Source organism: Olea europaea, unplaced genomic scaffold (genome assembly GCF_002742605.1).
Source record: "Olea europaea var. sylvestris unplaced genomic scaffold, O_europaea_v1 scaffold1063, whole genome shotgun sequence".
Lineage (NCBI taxonomy): Eukaryota > Viridiplantae > Streptophyta > Magnoliopsida > Lamiales > Oleaceae > Olea > Olea europaea.
Genome location: NW_019227980.1, coordinates 172,623 through 185,631, shown reverse-complemented (window position 1 = coordinate 185,631; position 13,009 = coordinate 172,623). Strand labels below are relative to the sequence as shown.

The window sequence follows — 13,009 nt, the reverse complement described above, 5'->3', positions numbered from 1 at the left end:
ATAGGGAGGAGTCATACTAGGTAAAATTACTTACAGATTCTCAAGCTGAGAAAGGTTCCCCAGTTCACTCGGAATAAATCCACTCAAGTAGTTACCCTGCAAAAATCTGTATAAAGGAGAATCAAGAATTCCTCACATGACACAGAAAACTAAAAAGAGAAAACAACAGTGATGAATTAGAAAAAGAAGCAACAATGTATCATCCTTTTTTCTCATACAGCTATCACTCAATAATTTGTATAAAACTCAGACTAATAATTATCTTGAGTCAAATCAAACAGACACGTCTCTGTTCATTGGGCAAAAAGACATTGGAAAAAATATTACAGTACAAGGCAGATGCGGAACCAGTGCAACCCCAAGACCATGACTAATAGAGCTTCTTTTTGAGAAATACATATAACTTTTTACTCTTTCCTCTATAAATGAACGAAACGCAGTCAATAGAGATACCAACTTTACCTTAGCATGAGGCATTATCTGTTTATGACAAAGTATTCAATGACTGCAAAGCAGCTATCATATTTTTTGAGATGTTAGCGTCGTCATAAATTGTAACCAATCCCTTTAGAAGTTTTATATTAACTGCAACCGTTCTTTGCAGGAAATTCCAGAGCAGATATTAATAAATGATTAAAAGAATTAAGATTTAGGCATCTCAAATACTTTGTGATGCATAAATACCATGTTTTAGATTATATCCTCGGGATCAAATTACTGAACACGAGCTTGTCAGCAATATTGACATTATGGTCAACTTCAAACAAATAGTTTCCCTATTATACTTACATTGACTGCAACCTTGTAAGATTTCCCAATTCTGGAGGGATTGACCCGTATAAATTGTTGTCATGAAGAGCTCTACAAACATATAATTATCACAGTATCAATAGAAGGTATAGCAATAGATGGGAAAGAACAAGAAAAAGAAACATACAGAAATTGCAGACTTTCTAGCTTCCCGATATCTGGTGATATAGGTCCACTAAACTTGTGGTTGGGGAGGCTCCTGGACATTTAGTGATACCAATTATTAGAAGTAAATTTCTGCATAAAAACTACTGTCCATCAAACCAGGTGCACATTCCTGATATCCAAAGCTTGAAATTTCAATAACTTTGGAAAAAATTCTAATTCAAAAAAGAGGCAAAATATTATCGCATTGTAAATTTTAAGGAAAGAAAAGAGGAAAAGAAAGAAACCATATGCCCCTGTTTAGTTTAGCTAAAAATCAAATTTTTGGTAAACTTTTATCAAAGTTGATGAAATGTATGATTAAGTTGTGGGTCCCGCGAAATGCATTAAAATTGATTATTGACTTTAACTTATATTTGTATCAATTTTCTTAGCTAAACCAAAATTGGATTTAAAAAATTGTTTCATAAATTGATTGTTGGATCAGCTCTCAAGTTAAAAGAGTACTTTCTTCATGTTAGCGTCCAGATGATAAATTTGATATTGAAATTGAATCTTAAATTTCAATACTCCATTTACTTAGAAGTGCTATAGAATGGATGTATATCTATGTTCTTGCAAAATGGTGTACTCTAGTCTATGTAAGTAATACTAACAATGTTATAGGAATATCATGTATGGAAGTAATTGTCTTTTATCAGATTTCTGAAGTTTTATAACAATAAATTTCATGTGTAGTTGTTTGAGAAATGGGATAATTATTCATTTAGCTAACATACCAGAAACTGCTTATTTCAGGCAAGTGACATTATTTGAGGACTTTACAAAAGAGAAATGAAGACAGAACAAAAAGAGAGAAGAAAAAAAAATATTACGTTTGTTAACGTAGTCATATAAGCATTAAAGCTTTGTACATTCCAAGCCCCTACATATATGTCACAAAAAAATTGTCTTTAAGAAATCTCGAAACATTGTGGAACTCACAAGGTTATAACTCTCTTCGAGTTGGGATCGCATTGTACCCCTTTCCACCCACATGGATCAGGATCCTCTGGTCTCCACTGCTGCAGGACTCCGTCTGAACTAATGATGGCTGTCCTAAAGCTGACCAGCACTTCTCCTGAAAATTGGAAGCATTTTTTCAAGTATAATAATTTTGCATTCCCATTTCCTTCAGTATTTTGCATGACTATGCAAATAATTGTACGACAATAATTTTGGCAGATGCTGTGATCCCAACATGTCTTATTGTTGAGTTGTATAAATGAAATTTCTGACAGGCAGTAGAAGCTCATTATACTTGAGGGAAGAGAAGGTAAACAATTAAATACATTCTAAGTTGCAGTAGACTTGTATGTCATGGTGTTTCTTATTATGTAGATGCTATATTTAGTTAGATTGAAAAGAGATGTCTCTTAACATCTTTAGACGGTCTATACATAAGTACCCGTGCAAAATGGAAGAAATTAGCAAACAAAAAATAAATCACCATACCATCAGGACTGAGAGCCTCAGTTTCTTTTGCCAAAGCGTGAAGCAATAGAGTACATAAAAGCAATGGTTGCTGGAAATTCATGCGGAAGCTGCCCATTGTAGCTCTAATCAGGCAAAACAAGGTCACTACATAGCATCTATGCACAAAGCTCCATAATATTCCTCTGATCATGCAGTTATCAAGTCAACAAAAGCCACATGGCAGCCACTTCAGATCCCCCGGGAAACAAAAGTAATATTTTTAAATATTTATAATTAAGGAATAGAAGAAAAAATCTTCACATTTATATTCTCTGGTTATATGCATCAAAGGAATTTTCAAGACGGCAGCAAGTGGATGCACATGAAAAAGAGACCTTTTTGTATTTATGATAAATGCATGGTGGGGTCATGATCGGTAGCAGTCAAGTTCTTGGGCTATGCAACCACAAGTTGTGCTCTACAGAGCATGAAATTTGTTTTAAATGTTCAATATGACAGATCAAATATCGATAGGGTCAATGAACTGTTCACCCTGGTTGGCAAAAGCAATCAATCACCGCATTATGCTCACAAATTGAACCCTCGCGTTTGTGTAGGAAACCAACTTTTCCTACTCATAATTCACAAAATTCAAAACAAATGCAACAGAACTTCATCTGCCATATTGATGTTTTTTCAGATAAAATATGCCATGAATGAACTTTAATAGTCAATTATTCATATAAGACTGCCCCGCCTGAGGACCCATGGAATGTAATTGATGTGATCTAACAAATAGTTTTCCTGACTGAACAAAACAATTATCATAATAATCAGAGCAACAGAAACACCATTGAATTTCAGGCATGGCCTTCTAACAGAAATGTAGCCTCGAGTAAAGTAATTTCCATTCAACGAGCCCACAGTCACATCTCTGTGGCTTCCATTCTTTCTTTTTAAATTCCTAATTATGAGATCTGAGGCTGTGCCATTCATAAAGCATTAAATCTTTTTACTTCATTTTCAAATTAAGCACCATCAACTGCAGAATTATGTTAACATTGATTGAAGAAAACTAAAGGAACGGAAATTTCCAATAAGGCAGAGTGTTTGTGTCAGACAATCCTTTCAGCATGTTCATATTTAAATTGAAAATTCAATGCATTTGCCTCACTGGATACTTCTCTAACACCCATCATACATTTATTGGTCACTCTAAAAGCATGTTCTCGAAAATTAAGATTCAAAATTGCACATATATTATAGAATGGTAGACTTTAAATCTACAACCTATTATTTTGAAACCTAAATATAATTTGTTGAATGGCTTATGAAACAGTGTAATTATGAGAGCGTGTGAAGGAAGAAAGAGAGAACTATTGTCAAGGTATTCAATTTATCCTTTTGACTCGATAATCCTCATTGTGAGGGTTCCTTTGTATATATACGAATAATAAGGCAAATTACATAGCTGAATGTTAGCTATCACTGTACATGAATGGAAACTGAGCAATTTTCTACCAATTACAACTATTATACAAAGCCATACAAAGCATCTCTAATTCTGGCGTTAATTACTCTTTCTATCTAATTGACATCCCCCCTCAAATTGATGCTGGGTGATCAAGAAGCATCAATTTGCCCACAAGAAAGAAATAACGTTGTCGTGTCATGGCTTTGGTGAATATGTCGGCAATCTGTAGATCAATAGAGATATACGGAAGAGAAATAATATTTGTGTCAAAAGCATCTCAAATTGAGTGACAATCTACTTCGATATGCTTTGTACGCTCATGATATATTGAATTTGCAGCAATCTGAGTAGCACTCGTGTTGTCCGCATGAAGGGGTGTAGGATCAGACTAAGGAAAGCCAAGTTCAGCTAGAAGCCCACGAAGCCACATAATCTCAGAACAGGCAGCGGACATGGCACGGTATTCGGATTCAGTTGAAGATTTAGACACACATGCCTGCTTTTTACTCTTCCAAGAGATCAAAGAATTACCAAGAAACGTACACCAACCCATAATGGAACGACGAGTATCAGGGCAACCGGCCCAATCTGCATCACTAAATGCAACAAGACGAATAGGAGACCCAGAAGGGAAAAAAATCCACGATGAGGAGTACCTTGGAGATACCGAATGATGCTACGAACTGCCACAAGATGAAGATGTCGTGGAGTTTGCATAAACTGACTGACTTGCTGGACTGCGAATGATATATCAGGCCTAGTGATGGTCAAGTAGTTGAGGCTCCCAACTAATTGACGAAAGATAGTCGGATCAGGAAGGAGCTCACCCTCTTCACGACGATATTTAACATTGACTTCCAGAGGAGTATCGACGGATGAAGAATCTTGAAGACCAGCCAAAGTGATCAAGTCTTGAATATATTTGTGTTGGTTCAAAAATATACCTGTGGAATCAGTGTGTACTTCCAAGCCCAAAAAATATGTTAGAGGACCAAGATTCTTCATGTGAAAGGAAGCCTGTAGGTGCTGCTGGAGTTGAGTTATCAAACCAGAATCTGTGCCAGCGATAACAATATCATCCACATACCCAAGTAAAAGAACAATATCTGTAGATGTCTTACAAAGAAATAGGAAGGAGTCATACTGACTCTGGATAAAAGAAAGTTGTAACAAAGTAGATCGAAACTTCTCAAACCATGCTCGAGGAGCCTGTTTCAGCCTGTAAAGAGACTTCTTCAGCTTACATACTTGTGAAGAAGAGGAAAAAAGGTCCGGAGGAGATGTTATGTAAATATCTTCCTTGAGATCACCATGAAGAAAAGCATTTTCGACATCCATTTGGTGAATAGGCCACCCCTAAGAGGCTGCAATAGAAAGAACAGTGCGCACTGTAGTCATCTTTGCCACTGGAGCGAATGTCTCATCATAATCTACCCCATATTCCTATTTATTTTCGAGAGCAACTAGGCGAGCTTTATAACGATCCAGAGTTCCATCAGAAAGAAGCTTAATAGAATATACCCACTTACAACCAATAGCCTTGACATTGGGTGGATAAGGAACAACATCCCAAGTATGATTATCCTGAAGTGCTTAAAGTTCTACATCCATAGCCTTCCGCCAACATTCATGTTTAGCTGCTTCTGAATAACGAGGAGGTATAGATGTCAATGTAGTGGCAAATGAATGAAAAGAACCATATCTATCAGGCGGGCGAGAAATACGGGTAGATCGTCGAGGACCCGGATCAGGAGGTACATCAGTATCTGATGCCAACTCAGGCTCAGAAGAGAGGGGTTGGACAAGATCAGATGTGAGGTCAACTTCACGAAGAGGCACTCAAATAATTTCCTTCTATCCAGAGTAGAAAGGGATGTTACAAATTTTGAACTCAAATACTGTCTATTCATGGCCCATCAATGGACAGATCAGTAAGTGCGTGCTTCCTCAAGTGGATAACACCACGAGGGGTCTAACCAACACAAATGACTCAACTCCAATTACTAGCTTGAAAAACTTTGAAGCCTAAATAAATGGAGCAAAATGCCCAAGTTGCCAAACAATTGCCAGCTCAAGTAGGAGTGTACTACTCAAAGAATTATGGTTGTAGATGGGAGATGGAACGAGAGCAAACTTTAAAAAAATTTATTGAAAAGAAAAAGTTGCATGCTCGACTCCATTACACAAGTTGTGCGTATATAAAGGATATTTATCTCTACAGTATGATCTTGTCATGTTTCTCTTGATAAATATTGCATGCACTCATTTAGAAACGCATGAATTATTTCTCAATACATCCACGCAAATTCTATGTCATTATTATTTCAAATAGTTGACCTGTGAACCTAACAAAGTCATGCTGTGTGTGACTTAAATCACTGCCCTATCCATGCCATTATGCATGTGACTCAACTCAAGATCCACGTTAACGTATCAAATTACAGATACGATTCCCATAACTTCATCATTCATGCCTTTCTGGATTCTCGATATCATCTTCTTTTCTCTTTTGTAATCTTTCACACAATCATACGCATCAATCTCATCAATCCCAAATCAACAAAACCATTTTTTGAACTTTTATTTTATAATAAGGATTGTTATTTGATCCAGAAGTACTCAGCCATAACATTGAGCTAGCCACAATCTCATCAGTCCCAAATCAACAAAACCATTTTTTGAACTTTTTATTTTATAATAAAGATTGTTATTTGATCCAGAAGTACTCAGCCATAACATTGAGCTAGCCACAGCCTGATAAACTTCAACAACAAACAAGGAGCCTACAAATTGATTCCTCACTTTTAAATGAGAACCTTCCACCAGTTTACTTTCCACAGATAGGAACCCATACATTCAGTGTGGTCACTCAGCAGGTAAATCAGAAACTTCATAAGATGTGAAAACCAAAAGCCACAAGAAATGCACTTCTTTCTATATTTTCAGTAAACCACTAAATCAGCATTCTAATCCTAATATTGCCTATAAGAAACCCATGTTCAACAAGCATCTGTAGGAAACCATGTGAGTGTGGACTATCTTTGGAAAGGAGTTAAGTATGGGAATTAACAAATTATAATTGTTGGAATTGATTGTAGGTTTATTATTTCCTTAGTTAGCAATTTTTTCCTTTTATTAGCCATTTTATGTAACTATAAAGTAGTGGAACCATTGTTAGGCCCCGTTTGATTCCTATTTTTCTCAAAATGCATTTCTCTCTCTCTTCTTTTCAATCACACATTCTTCATTAAAATAATATTACACGTAAATAAAAAAAAATTCCTAATTTTTCATCCACACATTCTCCATCAATTTACTATTCTAAAATTCATTTTTCCATAAAAATTGGTGTCAAACACCCTCTTAATATCAATACGCAGAAATTTCGTTCCAATTTTGTCAATAATCTCATTCCAATGTTATCTACATGGTATCAAAGCGGAGATATCTCTAACCTAGTCAATCAATGGTGGACGTCCACGCTAATAGCAGAAACTCGATGACCTCCGAAACGTCCAATTTTAAAACCAAGTTCAGTTCATCAATTCGAACCCAAGAACTTGACAGCATGGCAAAGAGAGGCATAGGAGACCGAGGCGATTTCAGCCATGGATTCGGAGGTTGCGGCGGCCGTAGTAGGTGTCATGGCAGTCGCCAAAACGAAGCATGGGTCCCAGTAATGAAGCTTGAGCGCTTGGCGATTCATGAAGTACTTGGGGAAGTTCGACGGAAAGGAAGCGCTACAGTTAGTGCTAATGAAGGAGACAATCAAGACCTCCAGTGAAGTGTCGGTTCTAAAAGCGAAAAATAATGAGCCAAAGAATTTGTCAACCAATGCTAGGGTGAAGGATAGTGGGCCAGGAACGGGTAACTCAAAAATGAGCCTAACACTGGGCTCCCAAAAATGACGTAGAAAAGAGATAATAGACCTTCCTTTATAAGGGACTGCAAATGACCAAATAAATACCAACAATTGGAACAACTTTATCGAATGTTCTCTAGCTCTTAATCCTCTGGTTCGACTCCTCCCAAAGGTCCCACTAGTTCCTTTGCAAATAAAGGTACTTTTTTGAAAGCCTTAAATACCTCAAAATGCAAAACCCCTTTGTTGTGCATGTGGCTCATACACGGTACAAGGGTATTTCCTGTATGGGCATTAAAATCTTATATGGACCCGGGCTAGGATTAGTATAAATAATATTGTAACCCTATTTTTCACTACTGAATAAAGAAATTTCCGTTTCACTCTCGTGGACGTAGGCACACCACCGAACTACATAAATTCTTGTGTTGATTTTCTTTTTCATCTCTTTAATATTACGCATAAAATCCAACACCTTTGGATCATCAACTCTGGTGCATCCAATCACATGATGGATTCGTATCAACTATTTTGTACTTACTCAACATGTGCCGAGGATGTTAAGGTGAAAATTGCCGATAGATCTTCTGTTGCAGGAAAAGGGAGTATCCAAATCTCTGAATACATAATACTAGATTTTGTCCTCCATGTTCCTAATCTGTCATGCAACTTACTGTCTATTAGTCAATTAACAAAAACGTTCGATTGCTCTACTAATTTCTACACTTCCTATTGTACCTTTCAGGACCTTTCATTTAGGAAGACGATTGGCAGTGCTAAAGAGTGTGGGGGCTGTACTACTTCGAGGAAGCTGATGTAAGCAATCGAGGTCCACATACTAGCGGTAATTCTGCATTTGTCTCTAGGGATAGTGAACTTATGTTGTGGCACCATAAAATGGGTCATCCTAGTCTTCCATACTTAAAACATGTATTTCCATCTATTGTTATAAACAATTCTTCATTTGAACTTCAATGTGAAAGTTGCAAATTTGCTAAACATCAGCGTACATCCTTTCCATATTCCACATACAAACTATCTACACCATTTGCCATGTTTCACCGTGACTTATGAGGACCTTCTCACATCCCTAATCGTACCCAAACAAAATGGTTCATCACGTTTATCGACAACCACACTCGGGTTTGTTGGGTATACTTCTAAAAGAGAGCAGATGTTCACTCAGTGTTTGAAAATTTTCATTCTATGATCCAAACTCAATTCCAAACACAACTCCAAATCTTACGCACTGATAATGGATCCGAGAACTTCAATACCACTCTGCAAGACTACCTAACAAAACATAGAATTTGTTCATCAGAGTTCTTGTATCAATACTCCCCAACAAAACGTGATGGCTAAGCGAAAAAATAGACATATACTTTAAGTTGATCGTGCCATAATGTTTACTGCAAATATTCCAAAACATTTTGGTGGGATGCAATTTTAACATCTACATACCTCATCGAACGTATGCCTAGTCGTGTCCTCTCCTTCAAGTCACCTATACAAAAATTTCAAACGCACTTTCTAACGTCCCATCTAAAAATAGATTTAACCCTAAAAGTGTTTGGATGTACTGCCTTTGTACAGTCCACTCTAGCACCGAAACAAACTTGAACCACGAGCAATCAAGTGTGTGTTCATTGGATAGCTTATTATAGGATACAAAATTGGAAATAGGATGAAGAGTACATAACCGAGGTTGTTTCCTGAGGACAATGGGTAAATCATCATTATCTGTGAATATGATTTGGATGAAGACATTGCCCTTGTTTGAGCCCCATTTTAGGGGATAGAATGAGTTTTTGAATAGTGTATTGATGTGAAGTGTGTGGTTAAAAAATAAGGAAAAATTTTAGATTTGTGTGTAATATTATTTTATTGAAAAATATGTGGTTGAAATGGTGTCAAAACACTGTTGAAAAATGTATTTTTACCAAAGAATGGGGATCAAACAAGGGCATTCTCATCAGGTCCTTTCAATGTTTCTAACTCTCTTGGTGTCTCAAGTGTGAAAGTTTCCTAATACTTGGATTTAGTTGCCAAAGGGTATACACAAACCTATGGGATCAACTATGCTGAAGCATTTGCACTAGTAGCAAAACTAAATACAGTTTGAGTTCAGTTGTCTCTAGTAGTGAATCTGGACTAGCCCCTTCAACAACTAGACATTAAGAACGCATTTCAAAATGATGAAGTTGAAGAAGAGGTCTACATGACAATACCACGAAGCTTCAAAACAGGAAATGAAGAGAACCAAGTAGGTAAACTAAGGAAGTCTCTATATGGGCTCAAGTAATCATCGAGAGCATGATTCGATAGATTTACAAATGTATTGAAGAGGCAAGGATATCAGCAAGGGAAATTTGATCATACCATGTTTTTCCAACAATCTAGGGATGGTACAAAGACGATCCTAATTGTATATGTTAATGATGTAATTCTATCAAGAGACAACATAATGGAGATGGAAATACTAAAGAAGTGCTCAGCTACCGAATTTGAAGTAAAAGACTTAGGGCAAATGCGGTATTTCTTGGGAAAAGATTGCAAAACCAAAAAGAGCATTAGTATCTCTCAACGAAAATACATCCTTGATCTTTTAACTGAAACGGGCATGTTGGGATGCAAACCCAGTGATACACCTATTGAGGTAAGAAAAATAAAGGATACAAGGAACACTGTGGATATGAATAGATATCAATGATTAGTTGGTAAGCTAATCTATCTCTCACATTCTAGACCTGATATTGCTTTCACAGTCAACATGGTAAGTCAATATATGCATTCTCCTAAGGAGGCTCATCTGGAAACAACATACAAAATCCTTATATATCTAAAAGGCACGGCTGGGAAAGGACTATTATTTGAAAAAGGTAAAAAGAACGGAGTAGAGGTCTTTACCGATGCAAACTGGCTAGATCAATCGAAGATAGAAGATCCACCACCGGTTACTGTACATTTGTGTGAGGAAATTTGGTAACTTAGAGGAGCAAAAAGTAGAATGTAATAGCAAGTAGTGCAGAGGCAGAATCTAGAGATGTAGCACAAGGAATATGTGAAGGGTTGTAGATAAAAAATAAAATAAATAAATAAATAAAAAAAGCTCTTGGAGGAACTGAAAGTTGAATTGGAACTTCCCATTAAACTTTACTGTGATAACAAAACAGCCATCAACATTTCTCTCAATCTAGTATAACATGACAAAACTAAGCACGTAGAGGTAGACAGACACTTTATCAAAGAGAAAGTGGATAATGGAACTATTTGTATGACGTATGTTCCTACTAAAGAACAAACTGCAAATATCTTCACCAAATAATTATCCCAACCGATATTTAACGATCTTAACTGCAAGTTGAACATGATCAACATCTATAGTTCAACTTGAGGTGGAGTGTAGGAAACCGTGTGTGTGCGTGGACTATCTTTGGACAGGAGTTAAGTATGAGAATTAACAGATTGTAATTGTTAGGATTGATTTATTATTTCCTTAGTTAGCAATTTTTTCCTTTTATTAGCCATCTTATGTACTAAAAAGTAGTGGAAACATTGTTAATATCAGTAAACAGAAATTTCATTCCAATTTTGTCTATAATCTCATTCCAATTTCATCTACAGCATCTACGAAGTAATAGCAAGCCTAATGAATTTTATATACAAATCTTTCAGTCTTCAAAAAACTATCATTTCAATTAAAAGCTAAAAAAGAAGGGATAGAATAAAATGAATGAAAATAATAGGGATGATAATTACATCAGAAAAGAAATGAGACCGTGGGTTAGAAAATTATCCGACAGATTTAAAATGGTATGCAAATCCCAAATTGTCCCTTTTAAACATTTCCTTGCATTGAACAACCTCCTAGCAGAAGCAACAGGTTCAAATAATGTGACTGGCAAATTCTACGCGACACCAACAGTAGAGCAGGTGAATATTCAGTTAAAATCAATACAAATAATGTGCTCCAGCCCTTCAAATAGCCTTTTCTTCCACTTCCTTCCGTTTCTCTTCTCTTTAGATATCACAGAATACCATAGAGCTACAAACTAACAACACCACATTGCCAGTATAGTAGCCATTGTTGATCGTGCAAAATTTATACTCAAGAACATTAGCTCAGCAATTCTATATAAGCGTGAGATATTGATTAATCAAAGTATAAACAAAAAAGTCATTAGAAAGTTTGAGTGTTTATAGATAGAAATTTTGAAAGTTTGATTCTTTCGTCGCATTTCTAAGTTCCCAAAATATAAATTTTTTTGTAATACCCATCTCTCTTATCAATATTTCTGTCAGTGATACATAAGTTCAGTGTCTTATAACTGTTAACATGCTGTTAATTGCAATAGAATGCACCAAACTACACTATTCACGAACACATGCTCAGTATCAAATTATTTTCCTTCTCCAAACTTTCTCTGCCATATTGCCCATCAGTAACAATAAATTATTGATATGCCCAGAAAAAAATAGTAAATACTAATATAAAAGTTCCACACAATACATTAATAAAAAAAAACAACTTTATTTCATCAATTATTCATAAAAAAGCAGATCAAAATCAACATTTCAGACGGTCAGCAAGCGACACTCTTAGCATAATTCCACCACCCATTATCAACAAGAATTCGAAAGACCCAATTTTTTCACAATTTGGGCAATTTTTAAGTGAGCTTATCAATTTTATGCCGGATTAAAATCAGCAAAACTGAGGAATTTTTACCTAAAAACCCGTAAAACAACAAAATACCTGGTGGAGGCAGTGTCGATTGTAGATTTGATCTGTGATTATGAAGTCGAGCTGAAAGGAGAAATAGAGAGAGAGAAAGAGAGACAGGAAATTGAGAGTTGAGCTGTAAAGTTGTGTAGTGGCAACAAAAAATGAAAAGGGGCCTCACTTTCTCTCTCTAGAAATAAATGTATGTATATGTTTGGCCTGTAGTAGCAATGTGTTTGAGTGTGTGAGAGAGAAAGAGATGCTCGAATTAAAAGGGCATTTATCAGAGAGCCACTGGAAATGGAGAGAGCGGCACGTGTGGTAGTGACTTCACACACATGCGACCGACGCCTGCGCTGTCCGTAGAGGAGATTTTTGTTCTGATTATTGATAAGACCAGGGCCGAGATCAATTTGCCAAACAAATTAAAGAGGACCAAAGGCAAATTTACAGTTCTTAGTTCATTTATCTAAGTCTCTCTCTCTCTCTTTCTGATCTTATATTGACAAAAATAATTTATCTACTTATAAGCTTAATCATAAAACTCGAAACAAGTCATTGGTTCAATCGAAAACCTAGT

The 13,009-nt window shown here is 36.2% G+C and overlaps 1 protein-coding gene across 5 annotated transcripts; it reads right to left on the bottom strand.

The window, feature by feature from the left end:
* Positions 1-26: 26 nt before the first annotated feature.
* On the bottom strand, positions 27-12,718 carry LOC111373038 (LRR receptor-like serine/threonine-protein kinase FEI 2). Of its 5 annotated transcripts, none has more exons than XM_022995497.1 (6): positions 12,463-12,688; positions 2,410-2,498; positions 1,900-2,035; positions 938-1,009; positions 790-861; positions 27-106 (listed from the first exon to the last, which is right to left on the bottom strand). In XM_022995497.1, the coding sequence occupies exons 2-6, from the start codon at positions 2,489-2,491 to the stop codon at positions 31-33; spliced, it is 438 nt and encodes a 145-aa protein (XP_022851265.1). In that variant the 5' UTR covers positions 2,492-2,498; positions 12,463-12,688; the 3' UTR covers positions 27-30. The 5 variants fall into 5 exon arrangements, with proteins under 5 accessions (XP_022851265.1, XP_022851262.1, XP_022851263.1 ...); XM_022995494.1 differs by having other exon boundaries at positions 2,410-2,617; positions 12,463-12,687; XM_022995495.1 differs by having other exon boundaries at positions 2,410-2,585; positions 12,463-12,687.
* Positions 12,719-13,009: the final 291 nt, after the last annotated feature.

Bases quoted from the DNA above. Each gene is read 5' to 3' on its own strand.
- LOC111373038 (XM_022995494.1), bottom strand. From the start codon at position 2,581: ATGATCAGAGGAATATTATGGAGCTTTGTGCATAGATGCTATGTAGTG. The intron at 1,010-1,899 runs GTGAGTTCCACA...CTAAATGTCCAG, and splicing joins TCGAAGAGAGTTATAACCTT to GAGCCTCCCCAACCACAAGT. The intron at 862-937 runs GTATGTTTCTTT...ATATGTTTGTAG, and splicing joins CTAGAAAGTCTGCAATTTCT to AGCTCTTCATGACAACAATT.